Source organism: Cupressus sempervirens, chromosome 8, assembly GCF_028749045.1.
Source record: "Cupressus sempervirens isolate cs-2001-9-10 chromosome 8, ASM2874904v1, whole genome shotgun sequence".
NCBI lineage: Eukaryota > Viridiplantae > Streptophyta > Pinopsida > Cupressales > Cupressaceae > Cupressus > Cupressus sempervirens.
Window position 1 is genome coordinate 606,518,438 of NC_143125.1, and position 19,232 is coordinate 606,537,669.

A 19,232-nucleotide genomic window follows, 5' to 3' on the forward strand; every position below is an offset into this window, starting at 1 on the left:
TCTTACTAGTACATGGTTCCTCTAGAATACCACAACCCAAAGGAATATGGGGACCCCTATTAATCAAATATACATCAGTCTTAACAGCCTCCGCCCACATGTTTAAGGGCAACCTTGCATGCAACCTCATGCTTCTTTCACACTCCATTATACTGCTATTCAAGTGTTCAGCCACTCCATTTTCTTGTGGAGTCCTTGGAATATTTTTTTGTCTATGAATACCATTAGCGGAGCAATAATCTTCAAATTCATGACTGCAACACTCACCACCATTATCAGATCTGAGATATTTTAATCTTTTTCCAGTCTCATTTTCAACCAAGCATTTTCATTCCTTATTAGTTTGAAATACATTAGATTTTTGTTTAATAAAATAAACTCATGCTTTTCTAGTTGCATCATCAATAAATGTAACATAATAATGAGATCCACCAATGGAAGATACCTAAGCTAGTCCCCATACATCTATATGCACAAGCTCTAATTTCTCACTTTTATTTTCCTTCCCAATCTTCACAAAACTCACTCTCTTTTGTTTTCCATAAAACTTTCATAGAAATACATATTAACATATTTTAGACCTGGTAAATCTTTCTTTGAATGAAGTACTTTCATACCTTTCTCACTCATGTGCCCAAGTCTATTATGTCACAATGTTGTATCAGAATCTACATCAGCTATTTGTTCTCCCTACTCAATTACAACAACTATTACTGAAAATTCATTTTTCTCTTAAACAATCAAAGTAGAAGAAACAATATGACTAGTACAAAGATATTAGGTGCCTACTTTCACACATTTTGCTACTACAAGAGAACCTTTTGAAATCTTTCAATTTTTATCAGTAGAAGTAACTACACAACCCTCATCACCGAGTCGCCCTACTAAAATTAAATTTCTATTCTGTCTTGGAACATGTCTTACCTCATGTAGTAGCCAATGATTCTCATTCTACAACCTAATCTTAACTTTTCTCTTTCCAACAATCTAACATGGTTCATTATCCCCCAAATAAACAAACCCAAAATCCCCTTGGACATAATCAATGAAATAACCTCTATAAGGTGTAGCATGAAATGAAGCACCAGAATCTAAACCCATGAATCATCAACACTTTCTAAAGACAAAAACAAAGCATCCTCTTCGAATTTGTTACTTACCACATTTTTCTCTTTTTCCCTTTTGGTTTATCTCTTTTATTGTTCTTTTGAGTCCAGCAATCTTTCTTCTTATGCCTTGATTTTCCATAGTACCAGTAATCTCTTGGTCCTCTAGATTGAGACCTCTTCCCCTTTGACTTTCTTCTTGATTTCCCATGATTTCTAGAATTATTTCCTCTCTCAGTCATTTTTCCTTTACTTTGTGCATTCAAAGCACAACCTAATGTAGATCCACCTGAGGTTTTCCTACGATTTTTCTCACTTAAAATAACACCGGTCACATATCATATTTTAGGGTACTAGATCTAGAAATAGAATTACTCATAGCCATTACCAAACCATTCCAACTTTCAGGCAAAGAACACAAAATCAAGAGAGCCCTAATTTCTTCATCAAAATTTATACCCATAGAAGATAATTGACTAGTAATAGTATTAAACTCATTTAAATGATCCGCAATAGATCCACCTTCTATCATTTTCATATTAAATAAGCACTTCATGAGAAATACCTTATTTGAAGCGGAGGGCTTTTCATAAAATTTTGCTAGGCTTTCCATCAACTATTTTTTTGTCTTCGCTTTTGTAATATTAAATGCCACTGATCGTGCTAGGCATAATTGAATTCTTCCAAGTGCCTTTCTGTCCAAAAGATCCTAGTCATCATTTGTCATAGATCCCTGATTCTTGGTTTTTCCATCCAACAGCTTCCATAAATCCTTCTGATAAAGATAGTCCTCTATTTTCATTTTCCATAACTGAAAGTTCTGCCCATTAAACTTGTCAACCCTCAGCTTACCCTCATTTTCCATCGCTCCCACTCAACTATGAGACCTTCCTGCAGAAGATTGCCAAAAAAAATTAATTAATTAAATGATGATGGTCTGGCTAAAAGAAATTGACAACAACCTAGCTCTAATACCACTTGTTAGGATTAACCTCAGACAAAAATAATAGTTACATGCAAATATAACCAATACCAGAAAATAGTAGATCACATAAAAGAGAACACAAGACACCAAGATTTAACGTGGTTCACCCAATCTTTGGGCTACATCTACCAGTAGGAAGTTTAATATTATTATTATCTAGTGATTATAACCTGATTACAATCTGTAATCCCTTACAACTCAATACCACTACAAGAAGCTACAATATCACCATTCATAATGAAATTCCTAACCCTGAGCCTTTATATACAAGCTTTTGTCACTTACAAAATTAGGGTTAGAATAATAGAAAAATAGTAGCCGATGCCTTTTTACAATATAATAGAATTTTTGGTTTTGAGGGCACTGCCCCCCAAAACCCTTGTGAGGGCATTGCTCCTTGACCCCACCCTATGCTATGATAAGGAGCGCACCTGGGGTACAAGCCTAAGACCCCGCAGGACCCTATCTTGGGGGCACTACCCCCAAACCCCAGTAGAGATAATCTAGAGGGAAATCATGCCAAATAAACCTATGAATCTGATTAGGCTCCACATCACAACACTCTGAGCAAAGCATTACAAATAATATGTTGGCATGGTACAAATAGAAATGTTCAACACTATAGGATAAGTTCTATATTGATTTCTACATATATCACATTTTAGCTTTTTGAGTTATGCTTTTAGGAAGCATGTGTATCCTACTTTGTCTAGCTTTGTATATTGTATGAAAGTTAACAAGGATATAAATAGGTTTTCTAATGAGACATGTTTCTTGACTACTTCCTTGTCATTAATTTCCCTATTCTAAACTATTTAAAAGATGTTATGGAACAATATAGATGTCATTATAATTTTCTTTGAAAATTTAACATCTTTATTGATGCTCTCTCAATACTTATTTTCCTTGATTGTCTTATTACAATATTTATGTATATTTAACATAGTACCGAATGAATATGGTTTCCTCTAAGATTCAAGAAGCTTTCCTGATCACAAAGTACAAATTAATCCTTCTTTTTTTTATAGCTTGACCGTGTCTTTTTGTAAACTGCCTTGCACCCAACTCTTGTATAAATAAGTTTCATATTTGAGGTTTTGTATTAGCTTCACTTTCCTAGGAGGAAAGACAATATTGTATCAATTTCTTACTTTCATGGTGGGAATTGTTTGAAACTTTCCCGTTGTTCCTACAATTTTAGAAAGATTACTTGTCCGAAGATTTTGAGAGGTTTATAAATTTATAGTGGTTGATAAGCATTATATGTGTGTGATATTATAGATGTGCTCACGTAACATATTTTTATGTGAGTATCTATGCCAAAAGGCTCATTCACCACTTGTGTTTACAAGCCGGTAAGGGACAATACACTGGCTGATTTGTGATGTAGAGTTTTTTTTAGCATGATTTTTCTATGACGTTGATAGGGTATTCTCTAACATGCATACTACCTGATTTGGGTGATTTAGATTTCAAAACCTGATCTTATGTCTAGGTTGGTGTTTGGTGTTTGATTGCCTGGTTATCAGGCTGGGTTATATCTTTCATGTCATGAAAGATTCTGGGGAAGCTTAACATTTTTGTATTTTGATAACTGATTTATGGTATCTTTTAGAGCTTTTTCATTTTATCTCTTTTCTTCCCTACTTGTACATATAAATGTATTTATTTTAAATTAAAATTATTGTTGAGTGGTCAATATTCAAATGACTTTGACTGTATTTCTATCAAAATTTATTTGTTTCTATTGTTGAATTGGGAACTAGTTGAGGAGAATAATGTTTTAAGTAGGATGACACTAATAATGTAACTATGATCAATGCTATTGTGAAATTATTTTATTATTTTTTTAGACTAAATTGGAAATATATATATATATATATATATATATATATATATATATATATATGGCTTCCTTATTAATATGTGCTTTCTGGTGCATTGATAGTTTTATTGTTGATATTCATATTATTGGTATCATGATTGTTAAGTTTTGTATATTTAAATATTGCTTTATACTAATTTACTCTCTTTCTTAGAGTAAGCATGCTCTCTTCATATCTTTTATGAAAATTTGAAATATTTTTTCTACCAAGAACAATATAATATAAAAGTTGAAAATAGTGAAATCAAAAGAATTTCAAAAATAATCTCTTTATTGTTCCCAGATTTTCCTTTGAATAATATTTGTAAAGGTGAAATAAAAATTTAAAAAACATCCTTTTTTGTGTACCGAATTAGAAAATTGCTCAGAAAACATTATTTTTATCTATCTACTTATTAGACACTTTCACATTATATACAAAACAGCCCCCTAACAAAACGTGGGTTGCATCTCTTAAAAATCTGCACTAAAAAACAGCCCCCTAAAAAATGTGGATTGCATCTCTCAAAAATCTGCACTTGTGATATTCATGATCAAGATTTTAGGCACATCATCATCCACCGTCACAATTTTAGAATAGTAAGTTGTGATATTCATGATCAAGATTTTAGGTTACATCATCATCCACCATCACAATTGTAGAATAGCAAGTTGTAAGCACTTCCGAGCTTGTAAAAGAAGGGAGATTTGTATCCTTCATTTCACCCCACAATACACCATACAATCCTGCTACTATAACCACTGCTCCCACCACACTACAATTCATATGATTACATTAAATCATCTTGCGTGATGTGATTTAAAACTAGGTAAAACAGAAAAAAGTAACAAACCTACCCAAAGAGAGTCTCTGGTAAAGAATAATGGAGTCCATGATTGCTGTTATTATCATCCCCAATGGAACGAATGCTGTACCAAATACAGGCCCCTTTATCTCCATGCACAATCCTTGAAGATAATAAGCAACCCCTGTAACTATGACTCCCTGAAATCATTAAAAACAAATAACATTCCTCTCACTAATTTGTAGATATCACATCACCTCAATAAAAACTAGGTGGTAAGTTCCAATCTGAATACAACTTACAGAATATATAATAGTAACAAGTTTCATGTTGAATCCAACTGCCCAAGCATATGGGTCTGTTTCAATCGGCAAGATGATTGCAATTGACTGAATTGAGCCCATCAAGCATACTAGGGTAACAAGGGAAAGTTGTGCTGGATAACTCTTGAGAACCCAAGCCTGAATTCAACAATTACATAGATTTGAAATGTATTAGAGGAAAAACGTGCATAGGAACATGACATATTTGTGTTATAGGTCTAAAATAATAGTTGTAGTTACTCACATGAAAAACAAACAAGGAAGCCCAAGAAAGGTTAGATGCAATTAAACACAAGAAACCTTTGAGAATATCATAATTACCATCATCGTCATTATGATTCTTATGTCCTTTGTACAAGGTCATGAACATTGCTCCACTAACACAAATTAGGGTTCCCACTATCTTTGCTTGACTGGTCTTCTCTCGAATTCTTATTTTCTCTATTCTATATCATGCAGCATAATCCAATTTCAAGATTTCGAGACTAATATATAAAGTAGTCTGCATACTATTAACTATAATTACCTGAAGATAAGAGCAATCACAAAAGTAGTAACAGGAAGTAGATTGAGCTTTGTACTTCCAAATGTGGGAGAAGTAAATTTCAAACCCATGTGATACAAAATATTGGTAAGTGGTCTGCAGTAGAAAATATGATTCCATTACAAGACTTGTTAATTATGATAATAATTATGATAAAACAGTTAAGCTGAAGAAACTGAATGAAAACATGGATATTTACCCTAACAGACCGAGAACAAAATTCTGGAAAAAGATGGGAAGAGTGATTCTGGTTTGCAAATTCCTGTGATCCAATTTATTGGGACAAGTTATAAATTAATCAAGTATAACTAAGAAGCAAACAAAAAATTCATTGCTGTAGAAGCAAAATAAATATATACCTTTCAAGAAAATAAGAAAAAGGAGCAAAAACAATAGTGGCAACAATGTTCCTGTACACAGCTAAAACAAAAGGATTCGTTCCCTCATCAAAGAAATCTTGGTAAGTATTGAATTCCCTGCATACCCAAACTGAAAGCATGTCATTGCTAGATAAGGATTTGCTTTATCAAACATCTCCATGGCTACTATCACAAGTCTTCAGTCTTGCATTGTGTTTTGTGCTTCCTCACTTCTATGTATATAAATAAATATTTTTTTTTTTTTTTTTTAAAATGCGCCTGGTAAACTTTTTAACGCTCACAAACGGGGGACCTCATCCCCATGAGATTTGAACCTGGATGGCAAGGATAACAACGCAACAACTTAACCATCACAACATGCCACTATTGGCAAAGGGTTTGTGGTAAACCTAGTGTGACTCAAACTGGAGTTGATGCGTAGCACCGGGATCATTAGCCTAACACTACGCCTCACGACTCGCCTTCACACCAACTCGGCTACTCACTCGCCCTTAAAAGGGTTTGTGGTAAACCTAGTGTGACTCGAAACGGAGTTGATGCGTAGCACCGGGATCATTAGCCTAACACTACGCCTCACGACTCGCCTTCACACCAACTCGGCTACTCACTCACGATAAAGTTTAGACAATAAATAAATAAATATTTTAGACAATAAAGTTTTCTTTAGTAAGTACATGATTTTTAGGAGTTATTCCTATAAAACAGTATAAGAATGTTTATTTAGATATCATTAGACTATTAAATACTCTTTAGAATCTATATAATGTCTTTGCATCTTGAATTTTATATCATTACTTAACTAATTTAGATAATAAAGTTTTTTTTAAAGTACGTACATGATTTTTAGGAATAGTTCCTAATCCTATAAAATAGTATAAGAATGTTTATTTACATAGTATTAAACTATTAAGTACTTCTTTAAAATCTATATAAAAATATTTTTCATCTTGAATTTTATAGCATTACTTGTACATAATAATATTTAATATTTAGTCTTTTAATTTTAAATATTAATTTATTTATTTATTTTGAATTATAATAAATAATATAAATTTTGTTTTATATGATTTTTTATATTTTATTTTAGAAATTTGAAGATATTATCAATGTTATTTTTTTTATTAAAAGATTTTATAGTATATTTTATCTTAAATGTGTTTAGTTTTCATGCTTAAGCCTAATGAGATTGGTTGCAAAGAATATTTTATATTCTAAAGTTTTTAAAATTAGAATTTTAAAGAATATTTTAAATATTAAATTTGGTATTTATCAAAAACTAACAGGTATGTACAATTTATCCAAAATCCTCCAAGCAACAAAGTTAGGGTTCCTATTGACAAAAGGCTTCCTCTTTGGATGTCAATTATATGCTATGTGGTGAAACAAGTCACTCATCAACACCATATGTATTATTAATTTTATGGGAATTATCATAACTGTGCTCATATCACCCTCCATTTCCATTTTTATTTAGTCAAAGTGAAATTGTTGTTGATATTGAGATAATTTACAACAAAAATTGTAAGGGTTTCCCATGCACCTTTCCTCCTCAAGTTTTAATGTAAGCATCATAATATCATTTATGTAACATCTGAATTCTACTATATAGGAAATAATTTTTTCTTGCAAGGAAAGTAACTTATCATAACAATATAACTAAATAACCAACTCTGATGTTTTTATGAACATGAAAGGTGGCTTACATTAACTAACAAGAAGGAAGTAACTAACTACATTTCAAATGATTCATAATATAGCTAATTCATTTAGCATCATAGTAAATTGAGTGAAATATAACTAAAACATATTAAAGAAATTACATAATTAACTACAAAACATAGGACTTATACTTTTTGTTCCATATTCCTATTCCATATCTTTCTTCATCTCATTCTCAATGGGTGAAAAAGTACCATCCGAAGTTTTTTACTACCCAACATTGGATCTTTTGATTGTGACATAATAGTCACATGTATAACATCTAGGTTAAAGTAGTATCATCTCATACTTGATCTAAAACCCACAATAGTTGGAGCTAGCCATCCTATGGACATATTTGCAACTAGGTAACCTTAGTAACTAGACATTGCACTACTAATTGATGCATATCACCACTTTGCCCAACGTTTTTAAAAGTACAACCACATTCTATCACCACAAGACTCTTTTAAGGATCTTCTGCCCTGTTAATTAAAATATCCACAACTTTGTGGCTGCATTAATCAAATGAATCACGTGCTATAGAAATCTACACTTCTCATGTCAGAGTTGTTCTTAAACAAGTATCACATTTATACACAACTTGGGCTCAAGAAGTTTTTTTTAACTTAACAAGACTCATGGATAAGGTTTCCCTTCTATACAAAATCAATTTATGACTAAGACAAGGAGTTTTCATTTACTCTTTTTTTACATATTGTAGAATCAAACATTTAATGATGAACCACTAAGTGAATTCAATGTCTAAATTTCCAAATTCAAATAAAGAGATCATTCTTGAGAATCATTAATACAAATGAAAGGATATAATGAATCTTCTTAGATCTTCAATATTTATGCAAAACCTATGAATGAATCCTTCTACCATTTCAATATATAGATATATATGCATGACTACGAATAATCCTTCTACAAAGTAGAAATAAGAATGCATTCCTAAAATGAATATTTGTATCATTCAGTAATATGTATGTACCTCTTTATGAAAGATCTCTCTTCTCATTTCTAAACCATAAATTCAAACCTTCATTTGTATCTTTCCTGACATGCAAGTAAGCGAAAGCTTCTTTTCAATTCTCATATATGATTGCAAATATTCGAATGGATCTTCCTTTCAATTCTCAAATATGAATGCAAGGTTCAAATTCATCTTACAATTAAACAAGTATTATAAAATGTAACTACAATAAGTTTCGATCAATCAACCCACCCATGTAAGAATTATCATGGTTCAAAATGAAACATAAATCAAGTAAAATAAGAAAAATGTATTTCACAATAATATATATAAGTCATAAAAATAAAAATCCTTTTTTAGTGGACTGCAAAGACAAATATCATAAAATATTATAACAAGTATTGAGAGCATATCTAAAGGATTCATGCCTACACAAACAACTTTAAGTTGGATGACTTATGATAGAAACCAAAACCAATACTATACACTTTTTCTCTTTTGAATTCAATACACCAAAACCAAAATGTGGAGCTCTTCCCTCAAAAAGAAAATACAAATGAATGCATAAGAAAGCCAATGTGAATGTAGATGTAGTCAAGGAGTAACGCATGCTTGCTCATGGTGGAAAGAGTGGGTTATTCTTTCTACCCTCAACATCCACCACCAACCACCAAGGAATTAAACAAGACACACTAAATGAATAAAAAAATATTTATCTAATTGAGTAACAAACATGTTGGCAATGTGGCTAGGAGGATATGTAAAGATGATATAGAGTTGTCATTCATGGAAACATATACTTGTTGTGAGAAGGAAAAACATAATAGTAAGTTTTGGATACTTGTCTAAGCACTATTTAGGAAATAGTGAATAGTCCCAATATTTTCTTTAACTCCATTTACTAGAAGCCTTTGAGCTTATGTGTAGTCAAGGGAAGGAAGTACATGATGTAATGAGAACATGGTTAAGAGTGTGGTTAAGAGGTTTAAGAAGATTTGATATATAGAGACAAAGTTATGGATAGTTTTCCAAATTAGTTTGATAGGGCAACTAAGGTCCTACATAGGCTCAATTTTAAAAAAATAAAATTTACAAAAAATTGAACCCTAAATCACTTTCATGTGCATATGGATTGGGATGAAACTTTGAATTTTCACAATTCAAATATGTGTCCAAATGAGCTCAAACCATCTAAAAGTGCCCTTCTAAAAAGGTAAAACACTCTTTTAGAACCACAAGAGTTAGTAGGAACACAAATTTATATATCTACTATCATCCTATAAAAAAAATCTATTTTTTGATGGATGAGGAGAGAGATTTTTTTTTTTTTTTGATGAATAGTCCTTTTCTATTAATAAATAATATCATAAGTTACAATTCACAAAAAAAGGGCTAGAGGATACAAGATCACCCCACGAGAGTTTACACAATCTCAGCTGGAATCAACAACTATTCATCCAAAAAAAACTTATAAGAAACATCCTCAGGCTACCAAAGCAATGCTAGCCGAGGGTGGTGGTTCATCTCAATTGTGGAATCCCCAATCATATTTGGGATTGGGAGGCGGGCTAGGAACAGTCCAGCCATCAGCAACATCGTCATGGGCCTGAGCTTCATCCTTGTTATCAACTTGTGGTGGCGAGATGGAAAGATCCAAGCGGATGGGCCATTTACCATGTACAATACATCAACCACCAACCAAGGAAGCCACAGGGCCTAGAGACCACCTTGTGCCACCTCAAGGTAGAGAAACCAAGTGGCGACCCCAACCTCCACCACCATGCTAGGAGAGCGGTGATGGGAAGCCTGCAAGTGAGGCGTGTGCAAGCGGTGGCTTGAAGAGCTGCACACCCAGTGGTGGCCCCTTGGAAAAGTAGCGTCAACAAAGACATTGGGTGGAACTCTGGCAATCATACAAAGAGCATTTCCCTAGTGGTTAAGAAGCTCCTCAAAGTGGACCACCTCTAGAGCCACCTTGTTGGCTTGTATCTGCATCATTACATTATTACAAATGCATGCTTTAGTGTACATAGCGATATTTATGTTGAGAAAAGTGCGAGTGAAAATAACAACATTCCTTATTTTCCATAAAGTAAACATTTAATCTTCATCTGAAGGTATGCTAGATCTGAGTAAACTTCTTGGGAAACCTAGGGGAATCACCCAAAATAACCATATGCCAAGAAAAGGGTTCTGGCCGAAAGGGCTAAAAATATCATGAATCCAGTGCCAATACTATTGAGCACATCTACAGAACCAAAAGAGATGCAAAAATGTCTCTGGTTGCCTATAGAAAGGGCATTGAGGATTCGGAACCCCAATATGTTTGAGTTGAGGCCCAAGGGGAAGACCTTGAAAAACCAAACACCAAGCAAAGTGGACAATTTGGAGTTATGTAATGGCATTCTAAATAGTGTCAAAATGCTTTCTCCACTGTGAGAGAGAGAAGATAGCAAATGTCACCGCTAGTTGAGAGTATCCACCATAGGCATATAGGGAGAAAGCTAGTGATATCCCAAACTGGACTTATGGCTAGTGAAGGGAGTAGATGGATACCATTTCCAATTAGTCCACCAAGGACGAACAAACTGAATACCCACCTTATGAAGTAAATGATCTAGAATTGTAGCAATTAACAAATCAAAAGTCTACTAATCTCAATGGGCAAGATGAAACTGAATTTGCATATCTTTCTATGATCTGAGGCTCATAGTGACCCTGGAAAAGAGGTCCTCAAGGGTCTTGATGCCACATTAAAAAAAATGCAAGGTATCCCTTTGGTCTTGATGCTACCCAAGATATCCCTTTGGCCAAGAGGTGAGAGGTTTTATTGGCCAATATTACTCATTTCATTTTCTACAGCTAACTAAGTCAAAAAAGAAAGAAAGAAAGTGCATGTATGTGCTTAGTAAAGAAGACAGAACTTGAGATAATGATAATAGTCAAAAAGAACTAATTTCACTTAAACATTGATGGATATCATTTTTTAACTTTATGAAATGGATACGTTTGAGATGTATCATTATGCACGTTACAAACTAGAATAAGTTGCATTTGTACTTGGTTCATAAAAATTATGAAATGAACGAGCTAGGAATATCGAAGTGTGCATATGAGTTCACTTACGTACTAGAAATTGGCCTGCCGTGATTGTTGTGTGATCAATTGTTAATAACCCTCAAAGTTGGCCTTCTAATAGACTATTATACTATGCAACCAAAAACATGGAATAAATTATGTTATATTTGACCTTAGTAAATAGGCAGAGGAATTGAATGGTGTGTTAAAGTGGAGTTAGGGTTAGATTTCATGGTTAATACACGCTGAAGTGATTTTTTGGTTATGAAAATCAACCAGTTATGAGATGCAGACCTCTAAACTAGGCTACTTGGATTTTCTAGAAACTTGCATAGTGCAGGCTTGTATCAAACCACGATTTTATACTCATCAAATCTGATTGCAAGGGGCTATGAATGGAAAATAGGTTTAGTGATAGGAGTAGAGGTTGTCCCCAAAGCAAATTCTTATGCCAATTACTAGGTTTAAAATTATCAGCTCTTATAGTAGACTACTTAGAATAGTATTTAGTGGGCTACCTAGAAAAGTTTTCAAGATATTCCCAAAGAAAACCCAAACTATAACTGACATAATTCATATAGGCAGTATAATAGCAGTATAAACCTTCGCATAAATGATAAAAGTTATTATAATATCCATCAAAATTTAGTAGTCTATCAATATTTTAGCAGTTGTAATCAAGATCATCACATGGACTTAATTAGAAATGAAAACACTAATGAAACCATGGCCACGAAGGCCCGTACTAGAAAAGAAATAGAAATCCAAAAGATGAGCCATAATTATTTTTCTTCATTCATTCCGAGGCGACCAACATAGTTGCCCAGAAATCCATGAGGAGGTGTAATAGCTCCTTGTATTCCTTTGTATCGTTTATACTTTTTTCATTGCCAACGTACATAAATTGTAGGGAAGTGGCCGAGTTGTGAATCACTTTGATGGAAAAGTGATTGGTATTGTAAAGTTTCATATCCACCTCCACATTCTAGATCATTTTATCGACATTATCCAATCTGTTCTTCAACTCCTCAATCTCGTCCGTAGAGGGTTTAATTATGGCTCTATCCTTCTTCAAAGGGACCTTAGCTCTATCCTTGTTCATAGGAACAATCTTGGAAATAACCAAATCATTGGCGGTGCTCCTTGTAATGTCTTTTAGAGAATCCGGAAGGATAATTCTAAATGTTACTAAGTTTAGTGAGTAATTTTTTTCTTTGAACATGTTTACTTATTTATAAGTTTACTTAAACATAGATGTAAAGTCCTACCATGTTCCCTATCATATTAATTTGTAGTGGTAACATGGAGGATGGGTAATTAAATCATGAGATTGAACTCAAGAATTGTGAAGAGTACAAGAAGGACAAAAAAAAAATATGGACAAACATCTCTAATGAGAAGTTTGTTAAAGGTACAAAGGGGTTTTCATCCTAACCTCTTGAAGAACTTTATCATTTCCTACAATGAAAGGAAGGTAAGAAACAATGGTCCTGGAAATCACTTGGATTAGTTCAAGGAATATGTCTAGAAGCTGAGAAACTCTAAAGTTAGTTACAAAGAGCATTTTCATCATTTCCTAGACACTGGGGAAATAGCATCTATGTTGCATAATAATTCCTGAGGAATAGAAGGTCATTATGATAGTGTTGATCAAGTTCATTATACACTCAAGGGTTTATTCCACATGTTTCAAATGCTTAACTATTTAAAAAGCGACTTAAAAGTTTTTCTTCTATTTTTTTAAATTTTCTCATCTATAATTCAATATGTGTCTAAAGATAGAGTGAAAGAAGGTGTTCCTCTATGTTAGGGGATCATCTTGAGGTTGTATAAATCCCATCTTAGCCTTTCTCGCCAAGTGGATTCTAATCACCTCTTGCCTGTTGAGTTGATTAATCCCTGTTTTAGGCCGTGTAGCTTCCACAACAAAAACGAAGTGATTTCCCCTACTATTGGTTCTAGTAGGGTTAACTTGTACCATCAAGCTAAGAATAAAGCCTTCCTACTAAAGATCCAAAAGTTAGTCTTCCAAAAAAAAAATCCTCTATACTGAGAAATCTAAAGAGATCGTGGTGAGGATTTAGTGTCAAATTAGTCAACCAAATCTAGGTGGACCCTTGGGAATTCCATTGCCAACTCCACATCATTGTCTATTTTCCTTGATTCCCCCAAAACCATGTAGTCATCCAGGAGACCCCAAGATTCCTCCTCCTTTTCCCACCAAACACTCAAAATCTACTACTAATTATGACCTTGATGCTATGGGAAATAAAATTGATGAATTATGTGTCTTCCTTAATAGGAAAAAGAAAGTGACTAAGTGGTTCATTTTCCAACTAGAAATAGTCTGGTGAGAAATAAATAAGAAGGAAGTTCTAGCAGAGGCTGAAAGAAAATTGGAAGACTGGACAAAGGAAAAAGGTGATAACAGTATCTTGGAAGTTGTAAATAACTTTGGGAACAAGTTGAACAATTGTGATATCATAGAAGCAGATTATTCAATTAAAAAGCCAAGTGATCTGAAATAGAAATTCTCAATGCTCTGGCCAATATGAAGGACAACCAGGCTTAGTTGAGTATTCAACTCTAAGATTTGACTTCTTACAACAAAGAGATGCATGATAAGACCAATCAACCAATTAATTCCATCCAGGTTAAGTTGGAGGATAGAAAGATGAAAAGAAAAAAGAGGGAAGACAGTCTGCTGTTGTTGTTTGAAATTTCGTTTACTAGGCCTCCTAAGAAATCTTCTATCCTTGACAAGATTGAGGAACTTAACAAGTAGTTTTTCAGTGTCATGGTGCTAGTCTATTTGTTCGCTGGTATATGTGTGACATGTTTGTCCCTTGTCTTAATTATTTGGTTACTATTTTTTCTATCGGTGTTACATTTTCTTGTTCTATTTAGTTTGGTTTGTAGGATTCACTTCTTGTGAACTTCTTTTTGGCTGTTCACTAGACTTAATGTTAAGTTTTTATTAAAGGTCTAAGCTCTATCCCAATTTATCTAATCAGAACAAAAATGATGTTAGAACTTGCCAAGATTAAGACACCTTAATCCAACCACTTTTTTTTTCATTGTCCACTTCATTGATAACTAAAGGAATGTGAACCAAATCTAATTTTTTGAATTTTTAGCTTGTATTGTAGGTGTGTCATTGCAAAGTTATGATGTGATGTGGTGGCAACAAAAATATTGCAAGGCAATGCAAAGTGCATAACAATCCATAAAACTTGAATGAGGGCACACTAATATGAGAAAGATAACAATGAGGATGAAGATGATAGCCAAATTTGAACAAGATAGATAATATCTAGTCATGCATAATAATGTCATTCCTTCTTGCTTGAAAAAGTTGTATTTTCCTAAGATTGTTACAAATTTATGAAAATAAATTTAATCATATATATACATCTTTGTGTGTGTACATATATATGTGTGTGTTTGTGTGTGTGAAAGAGAGTGATCATATTAAACTAAATGATGTCTAATTATGTTCGACTGTTAGTATAGTAAATATGATAGATCATTTTTAGTAGATGTATGTATGAATATGAAACATGTACACACGTGTGTGTGTGTGTGTCTATATATATATGCATGCCAGCCAAAGAAGATTAAGAAATTCAATATATCAATTTTTTAAATATATCTTCCACTAAAATTTATGAATAAAATAAGAAACAATTCTGAATTAGTTCATTATATTTAATTTGGCCAAAGCAAGATTTTAGATTTCTTTTAAAAAATTGCTAAAAGTAAGACTCATTTCATATAAAATACTAAAAAGTAAAACTAAGATAAGAGATTATCTAGAATTATTTATCATATTCAATTTGGAGAAAGCTAGATTTTCCATTTCATTCAGAAAGATAGTAAAAGAATAAATAAGATAGAATACTAAAAGATTATCTAGAATTATTTATTATATTCAATTTGGAGAAAGCTAGATTTTCCATTTCATTCAGAAAGATAGTAAAAGAATGAATAAAATAGAATACTCAAAAAAGATAGATACGATAGAGACTATTCAGAATTACTTCATTATATTTAATTTGGAGAAAGCAAATTTTCCACTTCCTTCAAAAAAATTACTAAATGATAGCACTTCTTTCTTATAAAATATCCATAAAATGCACCAAAGATTATGGGATTAAAAAAATTCCCACTTCTTTCTCGAAATTTAGATAAAAATACGTCTCCTTTCGCTGGGTTTTGATATTCAGTGAACATTGTTATTTAATCAAGCATCATTGTTCTTCCGCAATAATATGTATATCTTTATCCTCTACATCTCCATCCATGATTGCTTCCTCGTGAGTTTGCATAGTGTTCTTCACTTTGCCCCACAAAACAGCGTACAATCCTACAACTATCACAACAGCTCCCAGCACGCTGCAAAGCGTTAAACTAAATTAAAAACATGCAAGCTATGTTATAATACATTTATTCAAATTAAAAATTCTAGGAAAACAAAAGACCTTCCCAAATAGATTCTCTGATGAAGAATAATGGAGTCCATTATAGCTGTAATTATCATGCCCAACGGAAAGAACGCGGTAGCAAAAACAGGCCCCTTTGTCTTCAGACACAACCCTTGAAGATAGTATCCCACGCCTGTAACTATCACTCCCTGAATTCATCGACAGAAAGTTAAGTTAAATTAAAACTATTTAACACATTTAACATAAGAAAATAGTTGTTAGCTTGTGACATTCACAGAAAAAGTTGCTTGATAGAAAACTACTAAACTTACAGAATAAACAGCTGTCAGAAGTTTCATGTCGAATCCAACCGCCCAGGAAGATGGATGTCGTTCAATAGCCCAGGTGATTGCAATTGACTGAACTGAGCCCATCAAGCATACTAGAGTGACAAGGGAGAGTTGTGCAGTATACTTCTTGAGAACCCAGGCCTGCATTCATAATTTGTACAGATTGAAATAAATTAGAGCAGGGTATCCAAAAAGATGAGATATCTTTTGTGGTAGAGAGTTTAGTTAAATGCTTATGTTATTTAATAACATATATTTGTTGGAATTTTAAATCATTTACCGTTGTTCTTGAGTCAAGGGCACACCTACTCTGGCAGGGGAATGACTAGTTTTTTGGTTTTGGATTTCATTCCCTGCTGGATTCTGATGCTGCATTAAATTTTGGTAGGTAATTTTGAATTCAGATTTTTGTATGGGAAAAGTTTGTGGACAGCTGGAAGACGAGAGAAAATGTTTTTCATTCCATTATTCTCTCATACAGTAGTTTCTGCAGCAGCGGACAATTCTGTGCAGCAACATTATTGGTGTTTTGTCTGTTTGAGCAGTGATTGCTCTAGACAATTTTTTGTGAGAGCTGTGAATAGCTCCAGGTTGTATTTATGCAGCTCAAGATTGCTGCGAGTTTAATTACATCAGTATAGTTTTATGTTTTATTATTTTATGAAGTTTGCACATCTCCAGCTGTTTGGTTGTTTGAATTTTTGGTGTCTCCATCCCTCATATTCAGCTGTGCATTTTGTTTATTGAGCAAAACAGAGCAGCAATCTGTGTTATTGCTCTTTCATATATGGGGATTTGTAGATTCTTGATTAAGGAAGTTTCAAAATAGCTAGTATCATCAATTATACACAAGATGCAATGAGTGGTGAGTATTCTATTTATTTTAATATGACATAGGTTCATGTGAACTACTATTCATGAAATATAAGTCAATAAACTGACACAAAAACTATAAAAGTTAAATCAAAATAACAGTATTATAAAACATGAAGAAGTTAAATACCTGAAGAACAAACAACGAAGCCCAGGAAAGGGTCATTGTAATCAGACACAGGCAACCTTTGACCATATCTTGATTATTGGCATTATCCTTTTTCAAGGGGTCATGTGAAGGCCAAGGCGTGGGAACAATTGGTCCTGTGTAGAAGGTCATGAGCATGGCTCCACCCACAGACAGTAGCGTTCCCAGTACTTTTGCTTGACTGTGTACTTCCCTAACTTTTATTCCCTCCATTCTAAGTAAACACACAAATTTTTGTTCTAGTGTGTTAAATATATAATAAAAAGTGACTTAAATAAAATGAAAGCTAAGTCTTTTATTTCTCAGTTCATAAGACAAAATACAATTGATTGTATTTTCTTATAGTTACCTGAAGATGAGAGCAAACACAAAAGTAGTCCCAGGAACGAGGTTAAACAGTGCACTTCCAAAAGTGGGAGAAGTAAAATCCAAACCCAGATAATAAAAGTTGTTACTGAGAGGCCTAAAAATTTCGAAAAACCCTTCCATAAGTATGATAACAAAAGTATGGTTCAAATAAATGAAAAAAATTTCTTTATATTTACCCTAACAGCCCAAGAACGAAAATTTGACAAAATATGGTAAAAGTGATTTTTGTTCGGGAATTCCTGCCATTCAACACATCGGACCAGGTTATAACTCATTCCAATATAACCCAAAATTAGCAATATAAAAATGTAGAAACATAGGTTTATTTAAGAAAATCCCATATACCTTTCAAGAAAAAAAGCGAAAGGAGCAAAAGCTATGGTTGCAAATATGTTCCTGTACACTGCCAAGACATAGCGATTCATTCTGTCACTTAAAGAAATTTTTGTCATTATGGAATTCCCAGCATATGCAAATTGCAATAGCATCATTGCTAAATAAGGCTTTGCTTCATCAAACATCTCCATTGCCTTCAACACAACTACTGTTGTTTTTAGTATTGTCTTTCTTCGATTTTGTCTATAGACCACTAAAAGCAATAGACCTAAGACAAATAGAGATGTAGAACGATAATTATTAATCTCGAAATCAGATTAAGTATAAAATTGCAGCATGATATTCAGCTCATCACTAAAATGTACGTGAAGTACTTTCAAACCCATGTACTGGAAGCTCTGAATAGGCAACGGCTAAAGGGTAAACTATTTTGTTTACCCTACCTATGCCGCCTAGCCCCTCGTATTTTGCCCCGGTCAAATCAAATTCCTCGCACCATACAATGTATGAGACATTACTTTCAAGCCGAGAAATGTACAGTTTAAATCCGTGGGCAGAAGTATGCAGAAGTCCGTCCCGTACATTAGAAATTGGAGGTCTTTGATTTGATTCTCCTACCTCATCATCATTCTTTCAAGTATTTGTTTTCTCTGGTTTTTATATTAGCTTATCCGCTCTGATCAGCCTTAGCTTTTTCCTTTTAATTTTTTCACTTTCGCTATCAGCCTATCACTATACAATGATCTTTGTTTGTTTGTTCCTATGATTTTTATGACTGCTTTGACTATTGGTTTAACTCATATTTAGCATTATTTTCGGTTCATACATTGAGTGGACTAGTTTCTTAAATAGTGTTTGTTTATTCAGATTCAAAGAGACATTATTTTTTAGGGTTATATTAAATATTAGACTAATGACTTCTCACTGTTATAGTATTCATTTGTTAAAACAAAATATATTCTGTATCTA

At 33.2% G+C, this 19,232-nt stretch overlaps 1 protein-coding gene and 1 pseudogene across 1 annotated transcript; both read right to left on the bottom strand.

Annotated features, from left to right (window-relative positions):
• Nucleotides 1–4,583: 4,583 nt before the first annotated feature.
• LOC149543888 (WAT1-related protein At5g07050-like) lies at nt 4,584–6,174 on the bottom strand (annotated as a pseudogene).
• Nucleotides 6,175–15,785: 9,611 nt separating this feature from the next.
• LOC149543889 (WAT1-related protein At5g07050-like) lies at nt 15,786–18,579 on the bottom strand. Its single transcript, XM_089796344.1, has 7 exons — nt 18,273–18,579; nt 18,104–18,166; nt 17,908–18,021; nt 17,541–17,772; nt 16,520–16,678; nt 16,245–16,396; nt 15,786–16,158 (listed from the first exon to the last, which is right to left on the bottom strand). Exons 1-7 carry the CDS (start codon nt 18,452–18,454, stop codon nt 16,014–16,016), a joined length of 1,047 nt encoding a protein of 348 aa, XP_089652470.1. The 5' UTR covers nt 18,455–18,579; the 3' UTR covers nt 15,786–16,013.
• Nucleotides 18,580–19,232: the final 653 nt, after the last annotated feature.

Excerpts from the sequence above, each read along its gene's own strand:
- LOC149543889 (XM_089796344.1), bottom strand. The coding sequence starts at position 18,454 with ATGGAGATGTTTGATGAAGCAAAGCCTTATTTAGCAATGATGCTATTG. Across the intron at positions 18,167-18,272 it reads TTCGCTTTTTTTCTTGAAAG|GAATTCCCGAACAAAAATCA; the intron begins GTATATGGGATT and ends GTTGAATGGCAG. Across the intron at positions 17,773-17,907 it reads GTGTTTGCTCTCATCTTCAG|AATGGAGGGAATAAAAGTTA; the intron begins GTAACTATAAGA and ends GTGTTTACTTAG.